This window comes from Sus scrofa, chromosome 4, assembly GCF_054392235.1.
Source record: "Sus scrofa isolate SSC_HxYL_T2T_F1_AM1 chromosome 4, Sscrofa_HxYL_maternal_Yorkshire_Landrace_v2.0, whole genome shotgun sequence".
NCBI lineage: Eukaryota > Metazoa > Chordata > Mammalia > Artiodactyla > Suidae > Sus > Sus scrofa.
This window is the reverse complement of record NC_139386.1, coordinates 28,984,365-29,004,871: the sequence shown is the minus strand read 5'-3', so window position 1 is coordinate 29,004,871 and position 20,507 is coordinate 28,984,365. Positions and strand designations below refer to the sequence as shown.

The window sequence follows — 20,507 nt, the reverse complement described above, 5'->3', positions numbered from 1 at the left end:
GTCAAATGAAATTTTTTTCTTCCCTAGACTTTTTAGGTCTTTTTTTTTCTGCTAACTTTGTTAAGGGGACAAAAGATAGGTGGTTAGAACCAAAGAGTAAGTCTGCACAATAGAAAGTTGTTTTTAAAGAAAATGTCTCTTAATATAGAATTAAAAATACATTTGTATTAAATGCCCCAACACAGATTATATAGTTCAGAGAATTATCTGAAGCTATATGGAAAAACTCTTCTTCCTTTAAAATTAAATTCATCAATGAATGGAAATAGAAGTGACATTTATTGAGCACTCTGTAAATGCCCGGAATTCTCATTTATTATTTTGTTTGAACCTGAATACAACAATGGGTGATTATTGTTATTACTTTTATTTAGCAGATGAAGAGACTGGAAGCTGAGTTTGAAGAAATCTACTGTTTATGAGTGAATAATTCTTAGAGCTTACATTCAAACTTAGGTGGGTTTGACATCAATATTGCAGAAGTGGCTTTTGCCCACAAAGATGCGCTGCCTTCAGATCAAGGTATGTGGTGATGGGCCTGTGTCTTTTGTGTTTCAGAATGATGATTGCATGTGAAGACATGATAATAATTTTTAATATATCAAATATTTATTGAGTGCTGCAATGTGCTCGTACTTTTCTAGGAGTTAATTGTGCTAATTGTTAATTTTTAAATTTTATTAAGTGTATAACATATGCATTTTCTAAAAGTCTTTTATTTTTAGCCATTTTGTTGTTTGATTAGTGATCTCAAAGAATCCTAGTGAGTTGATGATCATCTACAGTATTGAAAAAATGTTGGATTTGATCCTAAGAGAACTCTGAATCCATGTTTGTCTTTTCTAATTGGTAGCTTGGTGATCAATAGTCAATTTCTCTGTCCTGGCTCTGTTTCTTCAGTTGTGTAATGATAAGAATGAAATGTGTTCTCTGAGGGTCTTCTGAGTACTAAAATTCTAAGCACACTCATATTTTATAGGTTATATCCAATGGTCCATGTGATCAGAACTGAAAGAAATGCCCTTGGATTTAGCTTTGGAAAGTATAAATGAGGTACAGTCAGTGAAACCTTTAAAGCAATGTGCCAGTTGTCTTCGTTTTCTATTGCTGTATAGTAAAGTACAACAGATTTTGTGGCTTGAAATAATATATATTTATTATCCTATGGTTTCTTTGGATTGGGAGTCTCAGCATGTTTTAGCTGGGTCTTCTGCTCAGGGTCTCACAAGACTGCAGTTAAGGCGTCAATGGGTTAATTCATTTCTGGGACTTGTTCTTTTTCCAAGCTCTGGTTGTTGGCAGAATTCCTTTTCTAGTGGTTCTAGAATGAAGGTCCCCATTTTCTTTTTGGCTGTTGTCCAGAAGCCAGCAGCTCTCAGCTTCTAGAGGTTGCTGGCAATTTCTTGCTTTGTGGCTCCCTTCTAAGCCCTTTCAAAACTTTGGAGCTTACTTCTTCAAGCCAACGAAGAATAGTCTCTCCTTCTGGTCTAAGACAAAGTCTTATATAACTATACTAGTTGAATAGTGTCCTCCCAAATTCATGTCTACCTAAAATCTCACAATGTGACTGTATCTAGAAATGGATCTTTGCAGGTGTAATTTTTCAAGTTAAGATGAAGTCATACTGGAATTGAGTAGGCCTTAACATAATGACTGTTGTCCTTATAAGAAAATAGAAGTATATAGACACACAGAGAGAAGATAGCCATGTGACAACAGAGCCAAAGCTGGTAACCACCAGAAGCTAGAAGAAGCAAGGAAGGATTCTTACCCTAGAGCCTTCAGAGAGGCCACTGACTTACAGATACCTTGATTACAGATGTATAACCTCCAAAACTGTGAGAGAATAAATTTCTATTATTTTTGAGCCACTGAACTTCTTGTGGGACTTTATTAGGAAAGGCCTAGAAAACTAATAATGTAATCACAGGAATAACAATACCCCATTACCATTTTATATAATATAACCAAATTGAGGGAGTGACTGATATGCTATCGCTTTTGCCATTTCCATTGGCAAGTCACAAATTACTCTCATACTAAAGGGGAAATGATTATACAAGGTGACTCATTGGAATCACCTTAGGACTTATCTGCCACATCAGTGCAAGGTTATATTATTTTGTCAGAGTGGACCCTTCTATTATATAGAAATTGAATTAAGCAGCCCTAACGCTCTTTACCATTTATAATTATTTTAAAATTACCAGAGTTCCCTGGTGGCTTAGTAGTTAAGGATCTGGCATTGTTACTGTGGTCATGCGGGTTCCATCCCTCACACAGGAACATCAGCATGCCATGAGCATAGATAAAATAAATAAATAAATAAAAATTTAAAAAATAAATGAAATTATCTGCATAGATATTGTGTTAAAACTTCGTTGTGACTGATTTTTTAAAAGTGATGGCTCTTTATTTTTTCGGCCCTGCTGATTTATTTTATTTTTTCATTCTTTTTAAAAATATTATTTTCCATTATGATTTATCATAGGATGTTGAACATAGTTCCCTGTGCTATGCAGTAGAACCTTGTTGTTATTAATTCTCATTTAATAGCTTACATCTTCTAATTCCAACTTCCCACTCCATCCTTCTCCCAATCCCTTCCTCCTTGGAATCCACATGTCTATTCTCTATGTCCATAAATCTGTCTGTTACATAGATAGGTTCTTTTGTGTCATATTTCGATGCCACATATAAGTGATATCATATAGTGTTTGTTTCTCTTTCTGACTTACTTCACTTAGTATGAGAATTTCTAATTGCATCCATGTTGCTGCAAATAGCATTATTTCATTTTTTATGGCCTAGTAATATTCCATTGTATATATGTACCATATCTTCTTAATCATTCCTATGTCAATGGACATTTAGGTTGTTTCTATGTCTTGGCTATTTTGAATAGTGCTTCTATGAGCATGAGAGTGCACATATCTTTTTGAACTATGGTTTTGTCTGGATATATGTCTAGGAGCAGGATTGTTGAATCATATAGTAATTCTATTTTTGGTTTTATGAGGAACCACCATACTGGCTGTACCAACTTACATTCCCACCAGCAGTATAAAAGGGTTTCCTTTTCTCCACACCCTCTCCAGCATTTGTTATTTGTAGACTTTTTAATGATGGCCATTCTAGCTAGTGTAAGGTGGTACTTCATTGTAGTTTTGGTTTGCATTTCTCTAATAATTAGGGATGTTGAGCATCTTTTCATGTGCATATTGGTCACCTGTATTTCTCCTTTGGACAAAAGTCTATTTAGGTCTTCTGCTCATTTTTCAATTGGGTTGTTTGGTTTTTTAATTGTTGCACTATAGTTTGTATATTTTGGGAATTAAGCCCTTTTTAGTTGCTTATCTGCAAATATTTTCTCCCATTCTGTAGGTTGTATTTTTGTTTTATTTATGGTTTTCTTGCTGTGTAAAACTTGTATGTTTGATTAGGTCCTGTTTATTTTTGTTTTTATTTATTGGGAGACTTACCTAAGAAAACATTGGTAAGATTTATGTCAGAGAATGTTTTGTCTATGATCTCTTCTAGGAGTTTTATGGTGTCATGTCTTATGTTTAAGTCTTTAAGATGGGCCTCTTCTTTAAAGTCTACAACTCAACATTTTCTGTGCTCTTGTCTTTTTAAAATGGATTTGCTGATACTTTGGCTATAGGTATTTCTGAAGATAAAAGTCCATCATTTGAAATTATAAAAAAGAGAAGCAGAAGTTTATTAGCTCAACACTGCCCTCTTAAAAGCATCATTAGTGCTCTAAGAGATATTGGTTAATAGATCAATATTCCATTGAGCACCTATCATATACTCAGCATTGTACAAGATTATTAAGTATACTTTAGTACATCCTCACTATTTCAAATGATAAAATGACATGGCTAAAGGCAAGCTGAGACTTGTCAGCCAACAAAAGTCTTTGCTCTAAGATTACTTTATATAGGATATACTACACAAAACATTAGTATACTGAGTCCATTATATTTGTTAGATTTCACAGAACTGAAGTTTAGGGTTAGCAGGAACCAACAAAGCAAAGCTATAACTCTGCTAGCTATAGATATTCTGTGGGTTTGGTTCTTGAATCCAAACTTCCCCAAATAATATGAAATGTAGTCAGATTTGTGAATTGATGCTCCAGACACAACTCGCATATTTTTCTATGGATTTCTTTGCAGGTTGTTGGACAGATGTGTTTTTCTTTGGGTACTGCCATAGAACTCCCTTATGGGATAGATTTCAACTCTTAGCCTTCGAGAAAAATAAATATTTCCTTAAATATGAACTTAGTGCATATCATGTTGCATAGCTATTCTGGGTGCACAGTCCTATACATTTGGAATATTCTCTGGAGTTCAAACTTTCAGAGATAATTTGTTTGAAAACCTGTCAGTTTTGTCAAAGATACAGGCTTATATACTTTCAGATACAGTGATGTCAAAATCAGGCTCTTAAACTGTTCTTGATTCTATAAAGATCACAATTAAAATTCTCTCTTCTTGCCAAATTTCTATCTTTAATACTGCATGAATAATTCTTTAGGATATTGGTATTTAACGCAGCCAGGAAGAAGTATTAAATGTGATAACTCCAAGAAAGATTATTTTGTAATATCAAACATGGAAAAATAAAATACATTTTAGATCTTTAATCTTAGAATTGCCATTGTAATGTAATGAAGTGAAATTGATTCATGTAAAGAAGTTCATATAAGTGAGTTTCTGACTCTGGATTTTAGCAAAATGAAATGTTCAATAGGTCCCTGATGATACTTAGATAAATCGAAGGCATTAGTTCTCCTCTGAGTTTTCTGGATTGAGTCTCTCAGTGAGAGATGTCAGGATCCTATAGATAAAATTTCAGGCTCTAGAGTCAGTTGACCTGAGTTCAGATTTGTGCCCTGGTACTTTTTAGCTACAAAATGAGATAATATACATCACAGGGAATTTGTGGTGATTAATTAAATAATGAATGTAAATTGTATGGCATGAAGCCTAGGAAATGCTTAATATATGTTAGCTAAAATTAATCAGTAAAAATAAAATTTAAACTCAATGCTCATTTCCAAGTGAAGCAAATTTAGGCTATGAAAGAGTTTGCAAATGATCTTGGGATTTGAATATGTTGGACCGAATATGTTGGCACCACTTATCCTTGTATCAAGGAACAAACATTCACTGGCCACCTACTGCACATCAGATAACATGTTAGAATCTTTGCATAGATGGGCTCATCAAAGTCTTTAAAATACCTAGCTAGAAACCAAAAAAAAAAAAAAAAAAAAAAACTTACGAGAGTCTCATTTAAAAATTAGGAACTAAGCTCAAATAATGATAATAAGTTGCAGAGCTGTGATTTAAATCCACATCTGTTCAACTTTCCAGATTCTTCCTGCTCTACCATGCTGCCTCTCAAAAGACAAAGCCCCATGAAATTCAGCAATGTTATATGACTTCTGAGTGCTATGAGAGAGAAAAATAAAAATGGAAAGTAAAGAAGATTATTACCATGCAGAAAATGACATTTCCTGAGAAAAGGCGTAAATGATTTCAAATGGTGGACAAATCTAGAAACTTTAGGAGGCTTTGAAATGTGATTAGGCATACGCAGTCAGACATATTCTCAGACTTGCTTGTGTAGATCTTTCTGTTTTACTTCCACCCACACATACAGGCAGTTACACTTGCTCAGATCAGTTTGTGTCTATTGGCAATCTTGGACTCAGAAGCAATGAGGGTGGCTGGGAAATAACTACATTTGCATTTTGAAAATATCACACTGGCTGCAGTATGGAGAACAAATTAGAGAAAGGTCAGATAAATGTAGGGAGATCAGTTAGGAAGCTGGTTCAGGAGGCCAGGTAAAAGATGGTGATTCTTAGAGTAGACTGGTAGTAATCAGAGAGTGAAAAATCAATGGCTTCGAGTTAGAAATTAAATAAGTGGGACTTTGTGATGGACTGAATGTGAGTAGTTAGGTGAGGAAGGTTCAAGTAGAGCTTGAAAAAAAAATGTTGGGGAAGCAGAAGTAGAGTCATATTTTAGGGGAAAAATCAATGTTCCTTTTTGTATATGCTGATTTTGAATATGCTGTGTTTGAGACTTTCAAATAGAAATGTAGGATAGGAAGTTTAAAATAAGATACAAAATTCAGAGTTCCCTTCGTGGCTCAGTGGTTAACGAACCCAACTAGGAGCCATGAGGATACGGGTTCCATCCCTGGCCTTGCTCTGTGGTTTAAGGATATAGCAATGCGGTGAGTTTTGGTATAGTCTGCAGATGTGGCTCAGATCCCGTATTACTGTGGCTGTGGCACAGGCCAGCAGCTGTACCTCTGGTTTGACCCCTAGCCTGGGAACTTCCATATGCCATGGGTGCCGCCCTAAAAAGCAAAAATAAAATAAAATAAGATAAAATAAAATAAAATAAGATATAAAATTCAGAGATTAGTCCTAGATGAGGGATATAAATATGGAGGGTGATTGTAGTGTATATAGTGATTAAAACTGTGGATCTGATTTTCTCAGAAAATCACAGAAGGTGACACAGAAAGACTTTTGCAAGTCCAGCACATTTGTTGGGTTGATTTATGAAAATGAGCCTACAGAGGAAATAGAGAAGTGATCATAGATAGAGGAGTAAAAGTGGCTGTGGTCACAAAATATTTCAAAATGTTTCTTTTTATCTTTTTAGATTCCACATGTAAGTGGTAGCATTTGATGTTGGTTTGTCATTGTCTGACTGACTTCACTTAGCATGATAGTTTCTACGTCCATCCATATTGCTGCAAATGCTGTTATTTCTTTCCTTTTAATGGCTGAGTAATATTCTATTATGTATATGTACCACATCTTCTTTTTTTTTATTTTTGTCTTTTTGTCTTTTTACCTTTTTCTAGGTCCAATCCCATGGCATATGGAGGTTCCCAGGCTAGGGGTCTAATCGGAGTTGTAGCCACCAGCCTACACCAGAGCCATAGCAACGCAGGATCCGAGCCATGTCTGCAACCTACACCACAGCTCACAGCAACACCAGATCATTAACCCACTGAGCATGGCCAGGGATCGAACCCTCAACCTCATGGTTTCTAGTCGGATTCGTTAACCACTGCGCCACAACAGGAACTCCAGTACCACATCTTCTTTATCCACTCCTCTACTAATGGACATTTAGGTTGTTTCCATGTCTTGACTATTGTTTATAGTGCTGCAATGAACATTGCAGTACGTGTGTCTTTTCAAGTCATGGTTTTCTCTGGATAGATGCCCAGGAGTGGGATTGCTGGATCAAAAGGTTATTTTATTTTTAGTTTTCTAAGGCGTCTCCATACTGTTTTCCACAGTGGTTGCACCAATTTACAATCCCACCAACAGGGTACTAGGGTTCCTTTTTCTCCACACCCTCTCCAGCACTTATTGTTTGTAGGCTTCTTATGATGGCCATTCTGGCCAGTGTAAGGTGGTACCTCAGAGTGGTTTTGATTTGCATCTCTCTAATAATTAATGATGTTGAACATCTTTTCATGTGTTTTTGGGCTATCTGTATCTCTTTGGAGAACTGTCTGTTTAGATCTTTTGCCCATTTTTTGATGGGGTTTGTTTTTTTGATATTGAGCTGCAGAAGGTGTTTATAAATTTTGGAGATTAATCCCTTGTCAGTTGATTCATTTGCAAATATTTTCTCCCATTCTGTGGGTTGTCTTTTCATTTTGTTTTATGCACACTTTAAAACAATGCATGTTCTGCTTTTTTTAGATGTAGTATCCCGTAGATATCAATTAAGTCCAGCTGCTCTATTGTGTCATTTAGGACTTCTATTTCCTTATTGATTTTATGTCTAGAAGATATGTCCATTAATGTCCATGGGTTGTTAAATTCTCCTACTATTTTGTATGGTTGTCAGTTTTTCCCTTTATGTATGTTAGAAATTATATATGTAGGTGCTCTTCTGTTGGTAGGTATATGTGAATGAGTGTAATATCCTTTTCGTGTATTGCTCCTGTTATTGTCATATAATACCCTTATTTTTCTTCATGGCCTTTGTTTTAAGGTCTGATTTTTTCTGATATGAATATTTCTACCCCTACTTTCTTGTTTCCATTTGCATGAAATCTATTTTTCCGTCTCCTCACTTTCAGTCTTTGTGTCTTTTGCCCTGAAGTGTGTCTGTTATAGGCAGCATACTATAGGTTCCTGTTTTCATAACAGATCAGTTACTCTATGTTTTTCTGTGGAGCATTTAGCACATTGATGTTTAAAGTTATTATTGCAAGGTATGCTTGTAAGCATTTCTGGACAAGGATTACAGATTTTATTAAACAATTTATTTTTTAAATTAACATAGAGTAATATTAACTTTATTTTGCTATGAAATTCCATGAATTTTAACACATGTGTAGATTGCATAACTGCTACTGCAATCAGGATATGGAACCATTTAATGACCCTAAGTATCTCCTCTACTTTTCCTGCCTAACCCCTCAAAATCACTGATCTGTTCTCTGCCCCTACAGTTTTACTTTTTTGAGATTGCCGTATAAATGGTGGAGTCACAGAGCATTTGAGTTTTGGAGGCTGTCTTTTACCTGAGCTTAGTGCCTTTGAAGTTCATCCATGTTGTTCCATATATCAGTAATTCATTCCTTTTAATTCTGAGTAATATTCACTATATAAATATACCACAATGTCTTTATTAAGCTTTTGAATGACAACAGTTGTTTCCAATTGTTGGCGGTTATGACTAATGCTGCGTATATATTTATGTGCAAATTTTTGTGTGAACATAAATTTCCTTTCTTTAGTTAGCCATGAATAGGATTTCTGAGCCATACTGTAAATGTGTATTTAACTTTGTGGGACACTGTCAAATTGTTTTCCAGCTGTACCATTTTGCAACCAAAATGAGATACACATGTATTAGGATGGTAAAATTCTAAATGCTGGCAATTTCAAATGCTAATGAGGATGTAGAGAAACTAGAACTCTCATACATTGCTGGTGGGTATGAAAAGTGTTACAGCTGAGTGAAAAATGATGGGGGTGGTATCAGACTCTTTAATAATCTAATCATGGAAGTGACATTTCATCACTTTGCTATATTCTGTTTATTAGAATCAAGTTACTAAGTCTAGCCTACATTTAAGGAGAGAGAATTGTACAAGGCTATGGATATCAGGGAGGTGGGGTTACATTTGGAGTTATTATAAGGCTGGCTAAAACAATAATTTAAAAATATGAGAAGAAAGAGCACCATATTTCCAGAGAAGAATATTGTATTTACAATTTCTAATGCTCTTCTTATATTCCTAATGTTTCAAATTTCCTTCTGCTATCATTTCCCTTCTGTGAAAAAAAAATCCTTTGTCAGTTATTTCAGAGCAGGTCTTTCATTATATATTCTCTTAGTTTTCCTTCATCCAAGTAAGTCTTCATTTCACGTTTTTTATTTCTGAAGTGTATTTTCACTGTGTGTAATGTGCAAGGTTAATAATTCATAGCTCTTTAAAAATATTAATTCAGTTTGCTTCTGGCTTCCATGTTTTCTGATGAATTTGCATTGTTTTTCTGTAACTTGTCATTTACTCTGGTTATTTTCAAAAATTTTCATTGTCTTAATTTTCAGCAGTTTGATTATGATGTTTCTAACCATGGGTTTCCTTGAGTGTCTCCTGTTTGGAGTTCACTGGGCTACTTGAATCTGTAGCTTTATGTATTTTACCTTATCTTGGAAGCCATTATGTCTTGACAGTTTTTGAGTACTAAGCCTTTTCTTCTGGGACTCCAATGAGAAAAATATTAGATATTTTGATGTCTTACTATACATCTTTGAGGATTTGTTATTTATTTATTTATTTAGTTAGGAAGATGTTTATGGATCAATCTTCAAGTATATGTAGTCTTTTCCTTGCTATCTATCTGCTGTTGAGCCTGAACAGTAAGTATTTAATTTTGGTTATTGGTTTTTGCAGTTCTAAAATTTCCGCTTAGTTCTTTATACCTTCAAAGTTTTGCTGAGATTTTGAATATCTTTTCTTTATTTTAAATCTCCTCATTTCTAGTGTGTTTTCCCTTTCTTGTTGAAGCATTTTTGTAATAGCTGACATGAAGTCTCTGTCATATAATTCCAGTATCTGTGTCATTTCCGTGTGCATGATTATTGATTGTCCTTTTCCATGTAAGGTGAGATTTTACTAGGACTTTATCTGCCAAATAATTTTAGATTGTGTCCTGGATGTTTTGAATATTATGAGACTGTTTTTCTTATTTAAATCTTATGAAGAATTTTCTATTTTTGTGTTAGCAGGCAATTGACTCCATTAGGAAAGGTCAGAAGTTCTGTCCAGTCTTCTGTGAGTTGTGGTTTCAATGTCAATTCCATTTTTAAACCCTGTGCCATACTATTCTGATATGTCCTATGTACATACTGTTCAATGTCCAGTTTGGAACTTATCTCTTAGTTCAGTTCTCACAGTCTTTGTTGTGCTATTTAAGATATGATTCATTCATGTGCAACTTGGGGTATGGGCCTAGGAATTCAAAAATAATTTTATGGTGTTACTTTCCCAAGCTCCTTTCTGTCCTCAAAACTTTCTAGTTTTTTTTTTTTTCTTTTTTGCCATGCTCATGGCATGCTGAAGTTCCCAGACCAGAGAGGAACCCAAGGCACAGTAGTAACACTGAGTCCTTAACCATTAGACCACCAGGAAACTCCCTCCCAGGTTCTTATGTTCCCATTGTTGCTTTTCTGGATGGAAAGGTGGAACTTTATTTAATCTGCCTTGATCACTTATCACCACTGTACTTGCATCTGGGGCCTATTGGTTATAGGAGAGATAGAGAAAAGAGGATTGGGGTTTTGTCCTACCCTCCCCAAATGTGACTTTCCTTATTTCCTTACTGTAAAACATATTCTCCCTCTAGCATGATGAAGTTTTAAGGGTTTTTTTTTTTTTTTAAGAGTTTGAAAGAGGAAGTTGTTTTGCTAAAAGCTTGTGCTTTTTTAATTTGAATCAAAGCCTGTACTCTGTCCTGTACCAAGCTTAGGAAGCAAATTGTTGGTACAATAGTTTTGGGTAAATACCATGTACTGGTGGAATAACTTGTAGGATAAGAGAAATTAACTGTAAGATTAGGGTTTAGACAACAGAAAGTGCAGAGAGAAGAGAACGAGGGATAAGTAACTAGTACATCTATCTAATGGGTACTCACTCTGCCATGCTGGTCTAATGTTAAGGTTGAAACTATACCACCAGCCCTCAGCAAAAGTAGGTTCATGTATATTTGAATTCTATTAGGTATTTGGAGGTCTATTAGGTATTTTGAGGTTATGAATTCCATGTTCTGTAATGACTTCCTTTTATAGGCTTTATGTCTATTCAAAACCACAGTTCTACCCACTGTGGTTAATAATTCAGCAATCACATTGTGATGTTCCTAGGAGGTCTGTAAAACTCAAAATAAATGAAAACAAGGACTTTCAGCAATACTCTTAACCACCTTTCCAAGGTAAGGACACGAGGGAATCCTTTACAGGACATATAAATAAAGATCCAGTTTTATAAGAGCAAAACATTTAAAAAATATTGTCCATTTTTTACTCTGAACTGGATACTTAAAACCATGTGATTGGTTCAGAATAAAGATAAAATGATTTTCAAAAATACACAAAACCTTCCAAGTGGTGTATAAAAATGATGTCATTGAAATCTGAAAATTCTTTAACAGTTTATGTTTTTCAGTGATGTCCTGATGATGTCTGATGTAATAATAATAATAATAATAATAATAAAACCTCCTAGAAGAAATTAGCTAGTTGAACCTGGGCTGCCAAATGCATTTAGTAAGTCTTACAATTCTGGCAGAATATCACATCATCTAAATGAAGGATATAAACTTAAGGTGTAAAGGATATGAAATGCAGTTTTCATTCTTGACTCTCCACACAGTAGATTTTAGAAGATGATAAGATAGGTCAAAACTTCTGAGAAAAAAGGTAAATGAATGAAGCTGCCAGTGATATATCCTGGCTGGACTACAATCAAGGCATTTTCATTTGTCAAAGTAACATAGAAGCTATTGACATAGGATTCTTTTATTTTATCTTTTAAAATATAACTTCCATATTGTTGGTTAGTAGATGAAAACTATTGCATTTAGAGTGGATAAGCAATGAGACCCTACTGTATAATACAGGGAACTATATATAGCCACTTGTGATGGAACATGATGGTGGAAAATGTGAATAAAAGAAAAGTCATATATGTATGTATGACTGGGTCACTTTGCTGTATAGCCAAAATTGACAGAATATTGTAAATCAATAATAATAGAAAAAAATCCTAAAACACCCACATTTTTATTATATCAAGAATTTTCCTTTTTGGGGAACTTGAAGTTTGGTACACATTCAAAATGGCTCATTTTTTCAGCAGTGAGGGAAAAAAATAACTTGGGCATAAATAACATGAAAATAAATAATGTTTAGGTAAAAAATGAGGAATTATAAACAAGGTACATCTTAATTCCTCTACTTTATTCTTAATCAGTGTGCATGATAAGAAGTGTATATGAGAGGCAAAGTGCTCTGAACATCTCTGAGAATAAAAAAATTATTTTGTTATGTGAAATGTACCAAAACTGCTTGTAGCTGATCTAGTTATGGATGGATTGTTGGTGTGGTAGGGAATGGGGGAAGACATTGTTCTATTATCTTATAATAATTTATGATAATTATATACTTTGTGCCAAATCTGCTTAATTTTCCCATAGAGATATCTTTAGTGGCAGGATTATGTTACTGACCAAGAGCTTGGGCTCTGCTGTCAGACTCTTAAGGTGCCAATCCTGGCTTCCCTTTTTACTAGCTTTGTGACTTTAGGCCCATTGTTTATCGCCTAAGCTTCATTTGTCCCATCACAAAATGGGATATAATAGTGTGTATTTCTTAGGGTTGCTGTGAGCATTAAATCATCTCATATAAAATACTTAGCATAATATTAGCATAAGCATTTATAAAATACTCCATAAGTGTTAGCTAGTATACCTTTAAATGGAAGACTTAAAAATATTTTTGGAGTTCCTTTGCGGCACAGCAGGTTGGCATTGTCACTTCTGTGGTGCAGGTTTGATCCCTGGCCTGGGATCCTCCACATGCTGTGGGTGCGGCCAAAAGAAAATTCTTTGAATTAACTTTGAATCTTTTGAATTAGCTTTCTATTTGTTCTGTTGAATCTGGCAATCAGCATTTCAACTATATTTTTGTTATGTACATCAAGATGGTGGGGCAGAAAGAGAATTTAAATAAGAGTTCCATGTTTAAATGTGAAAGTCATTGAGAAAGGATTGAACGTTGGCTTGTTCTGACCAACTCCTGGGACAAATGAAAATAGGCTGACTCTTTAGACTTCCACAATTCTTGGTAATAGTGGTCAATACATACTTTCTAAACAACTGAATTCAATTAAGTTTTGCCTGCACTTGCTTTTTTCCCTCTTAACAATAACAAAGACCTTTCCTGTGTCTGTTCTTCAAGGTTCACCTCAGTTCCTATATACTTCCTTGAAAATTTTGCCACAGTGTTGGTCATTTTCTTTAGTATATCTTTGACCTCTTCAACGCAAAGTGTGGGAGGTATCCTTGGTAATGGTTTCACAGATGTTCTTGTCACTCCAACTACGTGAAGGCATACATTGTGTTACTAATTCTTTTTTCCTCTGTCCTTATATGTGAATATGTTGTAGGGTCTCTGTATTTATTTGTTTACTCATCATATTTGAATTCTTCAAATGTGACCTGAAACCTGTGATTCTGCAGATGCTTTGTTAATTGTTTTTGTGAATCAGAGCTGGTGTTTTTGTGAATTTATAGATGAGATACTTAAAAATAAAGATACAACATTTTTACTCCATCAAGTTTATCCATGCTTCCTTAAGTTTGACTCAAGGTTTTGCTGAGATGTAGGGTCTCTGTATCTCCAGCTGTTACTAGGGTATTATTTTCATCTTGGAATGAATAGCAGAAATGCTACTTTACTTCCTTAACTCTGAAACATAGAGGGTTTAGTTTGTGTTTATTTAAAAATGTTTTTGGTGTCAATTGTAAAACCATGAGAGGTTGTCTGGGCTCTGTTTCCATAATTACTTAATTATCTGCTTCCTTCCTCTGTATTCTCTTATGAGAATCACAAACTATTGTTTAAGTCGTTGGAACTCAGTGCAAATTGGAAGAGTTTTCATCTCATAGCAGTCTACAATTCAGTAAATGTAATAATTGGATGATGAGAATTACTTCCTCAAGATGGAATAAGAAAGAGGCATGATTGAGGCCAAGAAGACCACCCTGGTGAGGAAAAAAAAGTTTACCCAAAAGGAGAGTTTTAGCAATGAAGACAGAGTGTCCTGAGGTTTTATTCTTATGCATGAAACCCAGATTTCCTGGAAGAATCCCTCCTAAGATTTTGGCCCTGCACAAACTATAGTGCCCCAGTGCAAATGTATCATGGAAGGAAGCAGGAGCTGGAAGAATCTCTTTGGACCTCATCCAGTGAGTTGTTCTTATTACCTATCCCACAGATTATCTGCTACCTACTGTTTCCTCTCATTTCCAGATCCTACAAACAAACACTGCTCCTGTGTGGATGACTGTAAAAGTATGTAGAAGATGAGGACTTACTGCATAGTAGGACTAGTGACAATGCTTTCACATTTCAGAAAACCCATGAAGCCTTTGATTCCAAAGAGGACCTAGAATAGGGATATTTCCAAAAGTCCTGTTATATACATGTGAACAACTGTTTTGGACCTTTGCTTCTATAAAAATCCCCATTGTTGTTTGCTCTCTGCAAGTACAAAGCAGACTGTTCAGCTTGCTTTGAATATGAAAGGAAAATTATAGTCGGGCTTGCCTGGGAAAGGGTCAGGGTCTGAATTTTGTAGTTTTTTCTTCCCAGATATTGCAACCTACACCCTCTAAAATAATCTCATTTATTTAATTCTGATAAGACGCCGTAAGGTATACCTTTTACCAGTATCATCTATGTTTAAGGCACTTGTTTGATCTTTGTCTAGGGAATTATCACTACAAAAAATATATTCTGAGGCAAAATCCCATGTATTTTCTTTGTGCCAACAAACTCAGTAGGGTTAAAAATCCTCAGGCTGTTTGGAGCCTCATACTTCTTAGAGGTAGAATAACACACTGCTGGGAGTTATCCAGCTATAGTGCATTCAGAGCAGCACTGCCCACAAACTGATTATATCATCTCTGTGTAACCACACACATTTATTAGAAACTTATAGGAGAATGCTAATGAACACACCCCTGCATAGTCTTTCCAAAAACATTGTAATAGATTTCCATTGCCTGTTACTTCTTGGTAACCAAAGGGAGGGTAAAAGGAAAGAATTAAACTGTTACCCACTTGCTAAGACTGAAAGGATTTGCAAAGACTTAAGTAGAATGGGGAAACACCCATGCTTTTTCCTATTTTCCTTTATTAGAATAGCAATGTTGCCTGAGGACATACAAAAAACATTTTGTTTTTTTTTGTTTTTTTATTTTATTTTATTTTATTATTTTATTTTCCCACTGTACAGCAAGGGGATCAAGTTACCCTTACATGTATATATATATATATATATTTTTTTTTTTTTTTTTCTCCACCCTTTGTTCTGTTGCAGCATGAGTGTCTAGGCATAGTTCTCAATGCCCCTCTTCTCATCTCCTCTTGTTTTTCTCTCTATTGCAGTTAACAGTGATAAAAACTCAATTCTAAATCCACAATCATAAAAAAAAAAAAATCCCCTCCCATAGTATGCTTTCTGTAAGAAACAAAGCAGAAACCTCTCCACACAAACTAGAGATATGGAGCTATAAAGGTGAATGTTGAGTCATCAATAATTCATTCCTACATTAACCTACTTCAGATATGTTGCAGTTTGATTCCAGTTTCTTTTGCTTTATCATTATATAGGGAGAATAGGAGCAATGATCCTCTGGAACAGTTACTTTGTAACTGTGAGTACAAAGTACTGTGGGTCACTGTGTGACCCTCTTTGGTCAGCCAGACAGCAATAGGCTAGGAATTATGTCCTGGTTTGTACTCCATGAGTGCAAATTGCTAACTCCTGAGAAATAAGGAATTGGTCTCATCAAGGCCTTCATGGAAAGTTTCAAGATCTGGATGGTTCAATAGGTAGAGTTGATATGGAAGTGAAAACTACTTTCTTTTGCATCTCTCCATTTACCTTATTGTTACCTTATTTTGCTACTTATTGACACACTTTCTACTCTAGTTCTAGAGGACCAGTACCTCTTATTGTTCTCCAGATACATTAAACCTTAGTTATGATGACTTCTGCCTTCTACAATTCCCCCCAAATTATCTCTTCCCCCTACTTTCCTCACAGAGAAATTTCAAGTGGATTTTAAGAGAACAGTCTGCTGGCTTAACTAATTCACACTTAAGTATGAATAATTGATAAACTTCTTATTACTCCTAGAATGTCTACATTTTAAGAAGAGTCTAATTACCCCCAAAGAATCAATAGTTGGAGACATTTCAGAAACCGTTAAGTAAATTAAACCAGGCAATTTGGGGAAGATTTCCTGAGGGGTAGAGGCAGTGGGTAGCTGTTTTATTTGGTCCTGAAACAAGGCAAAGTCTGTGTTGTTTAATAAGCCACCCTGTAAAGGCTATTATTCAGCAGCCACAGTGCATGAGAAGTCTTAATTGAAAATGAAAAGGAGGGTGTCCTTTGGGAAGGGAACACCACAAATTGGGTTAGATCTAGAAAAACTTTAAAACATTTTCTGGGCAACCTTCTCATTTTATTGGTGAACAAAATACTGGTTAAGAAACACTGCTGCCCAAGGAACGCTTGTGTCATTTGGTTGCCCATCAAAAAAGAAGGAATCAGAGATGGTTAACTTGAAATCTGTAATTTCAATTTATTTTTCTGGAGAAGGGATTTGACTTTTCTATTTGCTGCTCCATTGACTCTTTTGAGCATTTTACAATGGAAGAGCACAGCATGGGAAATCAGAAAGAGGGTGGAAGTGCTGGCCCTGGCTCCTTGCTTTCTAATTATCAGCATGACATTTCTTCTCTGAGCTTTGGTTCCTCATATGTATGATGGGATAATAATTGTGACGCATACTATACAGGTTTTTGGAAAGTTTTCAGTCATTATTTCTTTGAGTACTTTTTCATTCTTGTCCTCTCTCTCCTCTCCTTTTGGAACTCTAGTGACATGAATGTTGGATCTTTTGTTACAGTCCCACAGGTCCCTGAGGATTTTCAAGCTTATTTCTTTTTCATTGTTCATATTGGGTAATTTTTATTGCTTGATCATCTAGTTGGCTGATTCTTCTGTCACTTCTATCTGCTGTTAAGCCTATCTATTGAGTTTTTTGAAAAATATGGTCCTTATATTTTTCAGTTCTAAAATTTATAGTTGGTTGTCCTTTATACCTCACATTCTTTGCTGAGAATCTATTTAAATATTTTCAGGTATGTTTATAATTGCTTGTTGAAGCATTTTTGTGGTAGTTACTTTATAATCTTTGTTAAATAATTCAGACGTCTCTTTCATCTCAATGCTGGCACTTACTGATTGCCTTTCATAAGTCAGTTTGAAATCTTCCTAGTTCTTGGTATGCACTTTCAATTGAAATCTGGACATTTGGGGTATTATAAGAACCTGGATCTTATTTAAACCATTCTCTTTTAGCTGATTCCTATGACAGGGGTAGGAGGAGTGCTGCTTTACACTGTTAGGTGGGAGTAGAACTACAGATTCCCCACTTGGCCTCTATTGTCACCTGAGGGGCATTCTTTTTATGAATGCCAGTTGGGGTTTTAGCTTGCCATCAGGCTTCTACTAACACTATGGCAGGGGATTTACCTCTTTATTACTGGGCAGTGGTTAAAATCTTGACTCTCTACTAGGCATCCTCTGATGTTACCCAGATGGGGAGAGAAAGGGGGACTTCGTTAGTACTGAGTGGAAGTGGAAATCCAACTCCCCATGTGGTCTCCACTGACACTGTGAGAAATTGGAAGCCTTATTACCACTTACAGGGATGAAAATTCCAGCTTTCTATTTAGCCATTTCTGACACCACTTTGGTGGTAGAGTTGAGGCACCCCATCACACTCTGTCAAGTGTGAAAGTCTAGACTCCCCATTGGACCTCATTTTTGTGAGTGGGGATGAGATCACAGTATTTTTTCTGTTGTGTTTACTTGAATAGAAGTTATCTTTTAAGAGTTTTCTATCTTGCTAAACTTCCCTTTCTACATCCTTTGGTTAAAGAGTGCAGACTTTTGTTTTTCATTTGTGCTCATTGGTATTTCTGGGTTATCAGCCCAAAAACTTTTCATTCAAAATCTGTGATATATAAGACATAAAGAAAACCCAAGGTACTCACCATTGTATTGATTCTTGTGTCTCTTATTGGTTTGCCATCTTCTCTCTACCTTTTTGAGTCTTCTTGTGTTTGTTTTATATACAATGTCCAATATTTTTATTTGTACTTAGAAAGAAAAATAGCAAATATTATATCAACTCCATCTTCCTGGAAGTGGAAGTCTTTCCAAAGACTTTTTAGCCTGTTATAACAAGACATGGAACATTTCTCATGGGAAGTTCTACATTGATTAATTATGAATGAATACTTCTGTCATGAACTTCAGTGCTCCCTGTAATGTTGAAGAAACTATTTTGCCTCAGAATAATATTGAGAGAAAATATTTTGAAAGATCTTTTTACTAGTGTTGAGAGCATCACATCAATCACTTCCTTTTTCCCATCATGCCCTATTTGAATTCTCTTGCAAATACCACACAGTTCTTTTCTGAGGCATTTTGATTTGAGCTTTGAGAGCCCTTGTCTTCACTGTCATGTTTATTATTCAAACTACAAGATGTAAGGTGTTCTTAGTTTTCATTGTAATGTGTATAACCAGTGTATTGAATTGAATTCTTTTCATTCTTTCTTTTTCTTTTCTTTCTTTATTCTTTTCTTTCTTTCTTTCTTTCTTTCTTTCTTTCTTTCTTTCTTTCTTTCTTTCTTTCTTTCTTTCTTTCTTTCTCTTTCCTTCCTTCCTTCTTTCCTTCCTTCCTTCCTTCCTTCTTTCCTTCCTTCCTTCCTTCTTTTTTCTTTTCTTTTCCTTTTTCTTTTCTTTTCTTTTCTTTTCTTTTTTCTTTTCTTTTCTTTTCTTTTCTCATACTATATTCTATTGTATTCTACCCCAAGAGATTGAATATAGTTTCCTCTGCTGTACAGTAGGACCTCATTGCTTATCCATTCTAAATGTTATGGTTTGCATCTACTAATCCCGAACTACCCATACATCCCACTACCTCCCCCTATCCCCTTGGCAACCACAAGTCTGTTTTCTGTGTCCATGAGTCTGTTTCTATTTTGTATATAGGACCATTGTGCCATATTTTTTGTAATATTTTTGTTTTTTTTCTATTATAGTTGATTTACAGTGTTCTGTCAATTTCTGCTATACAGCAAAGTGACCCAGTCACACACACATACATATATTCTTTTTCTCACATTATCTTCCATCATGTTCCATCACAAGTGACTAGATACAGTGCCATATTTTAGATTCCACATATAAGTGATATCATTTAGTATTTGTCTTTCTCTTTCTGACTTACTTCACTCAATATGAGAATCTCTATTTGCATCCATGTTGCTGCATATGGTACTATTTTCTATGGCTGAGTAATATTCCATTGTATATGTGTGTGTGTGTGTGTGTGTATCACATCTGAATCACAAATGTTCATCTATCAATGACATTTAGCTTGTTTCCATGTTTTGGCTATTGTGAATAGCGTTGCAGTGAACATTAGAGTGCATGTATCTTTTTGAATGAATGTTTTGTCTGGATATAGCCCAGGAGTAGGTTTGCTGGATCATATGGGAGATGTTTTTGAGAAATCTGACACTCTATATGGTGATGGAAAAGTTAGATTTGTATTTTATATCCTGTATAAAGATGATCTATAGGCTTGCTTATGGACCATTTATTGTGCCCCAGTAGTTTTTCTTTTTGAATGTTTTAGATCGGTTCTAATTGCTATGGCTTTCTAATATGTCTCAATACCTGGTAGAATGAGTCATGCCTTTTTGGCGATTTCATTGTTTCATCTAAACGTTAAAATGTTTGTGAAGTTCTACTAAAAAATTCTTCAGACTTTTCTTATTGTTGTCTTATGTTGAATTTAAACACAGTATCTTTATTCAGGTCCTCTTTTATGTTAGTTAAAAGTGCTTAAATCTTTCCTTCATAAATGCCTTGTGCATTCTTATTAAATTACCTTTGCTTTATAGCTTTTAATTTCTGTAACATGATAGTATAATTACAAACTTGAATTATTTTATTAGTTCCAATAATTTGTTTTGTTTTAATGATTATACCATCAGAAATAATTTCTTACACCATCCCTCGCAATTATTATAACCCTTTCTTATCCTTCCTACTGCATTA

At 35.0% G+C, this 20,507-nt stretch overlaps 1 protein-coding gene across 3 annotated transcripts in view; it reads left to right on the top strand.

Annotated features, from left to right (window-relative positions):
* Positions 1-20,507, top strand: part of LOC110260239 (uncharacterized) — a 440,837-nt gene that overhangs the window by 33,035 nt on the left and 387,295 nt on the right. For all 3 annotated transcript variants that reach the window (XM_085021871.1, XM_085021872.1, XM_085021873.1), the window contains exon 2: positions 378-522. In XM_085021871.1, coding sequence (XP_084877997.1) covers positions 502-522 — 21 coding nt within the window. In that variant the 5' untranslated portion in view covers positions 378-501. The remainder of the gene's footprint in view (positions 1-377; positions 523-20,507) is intronic.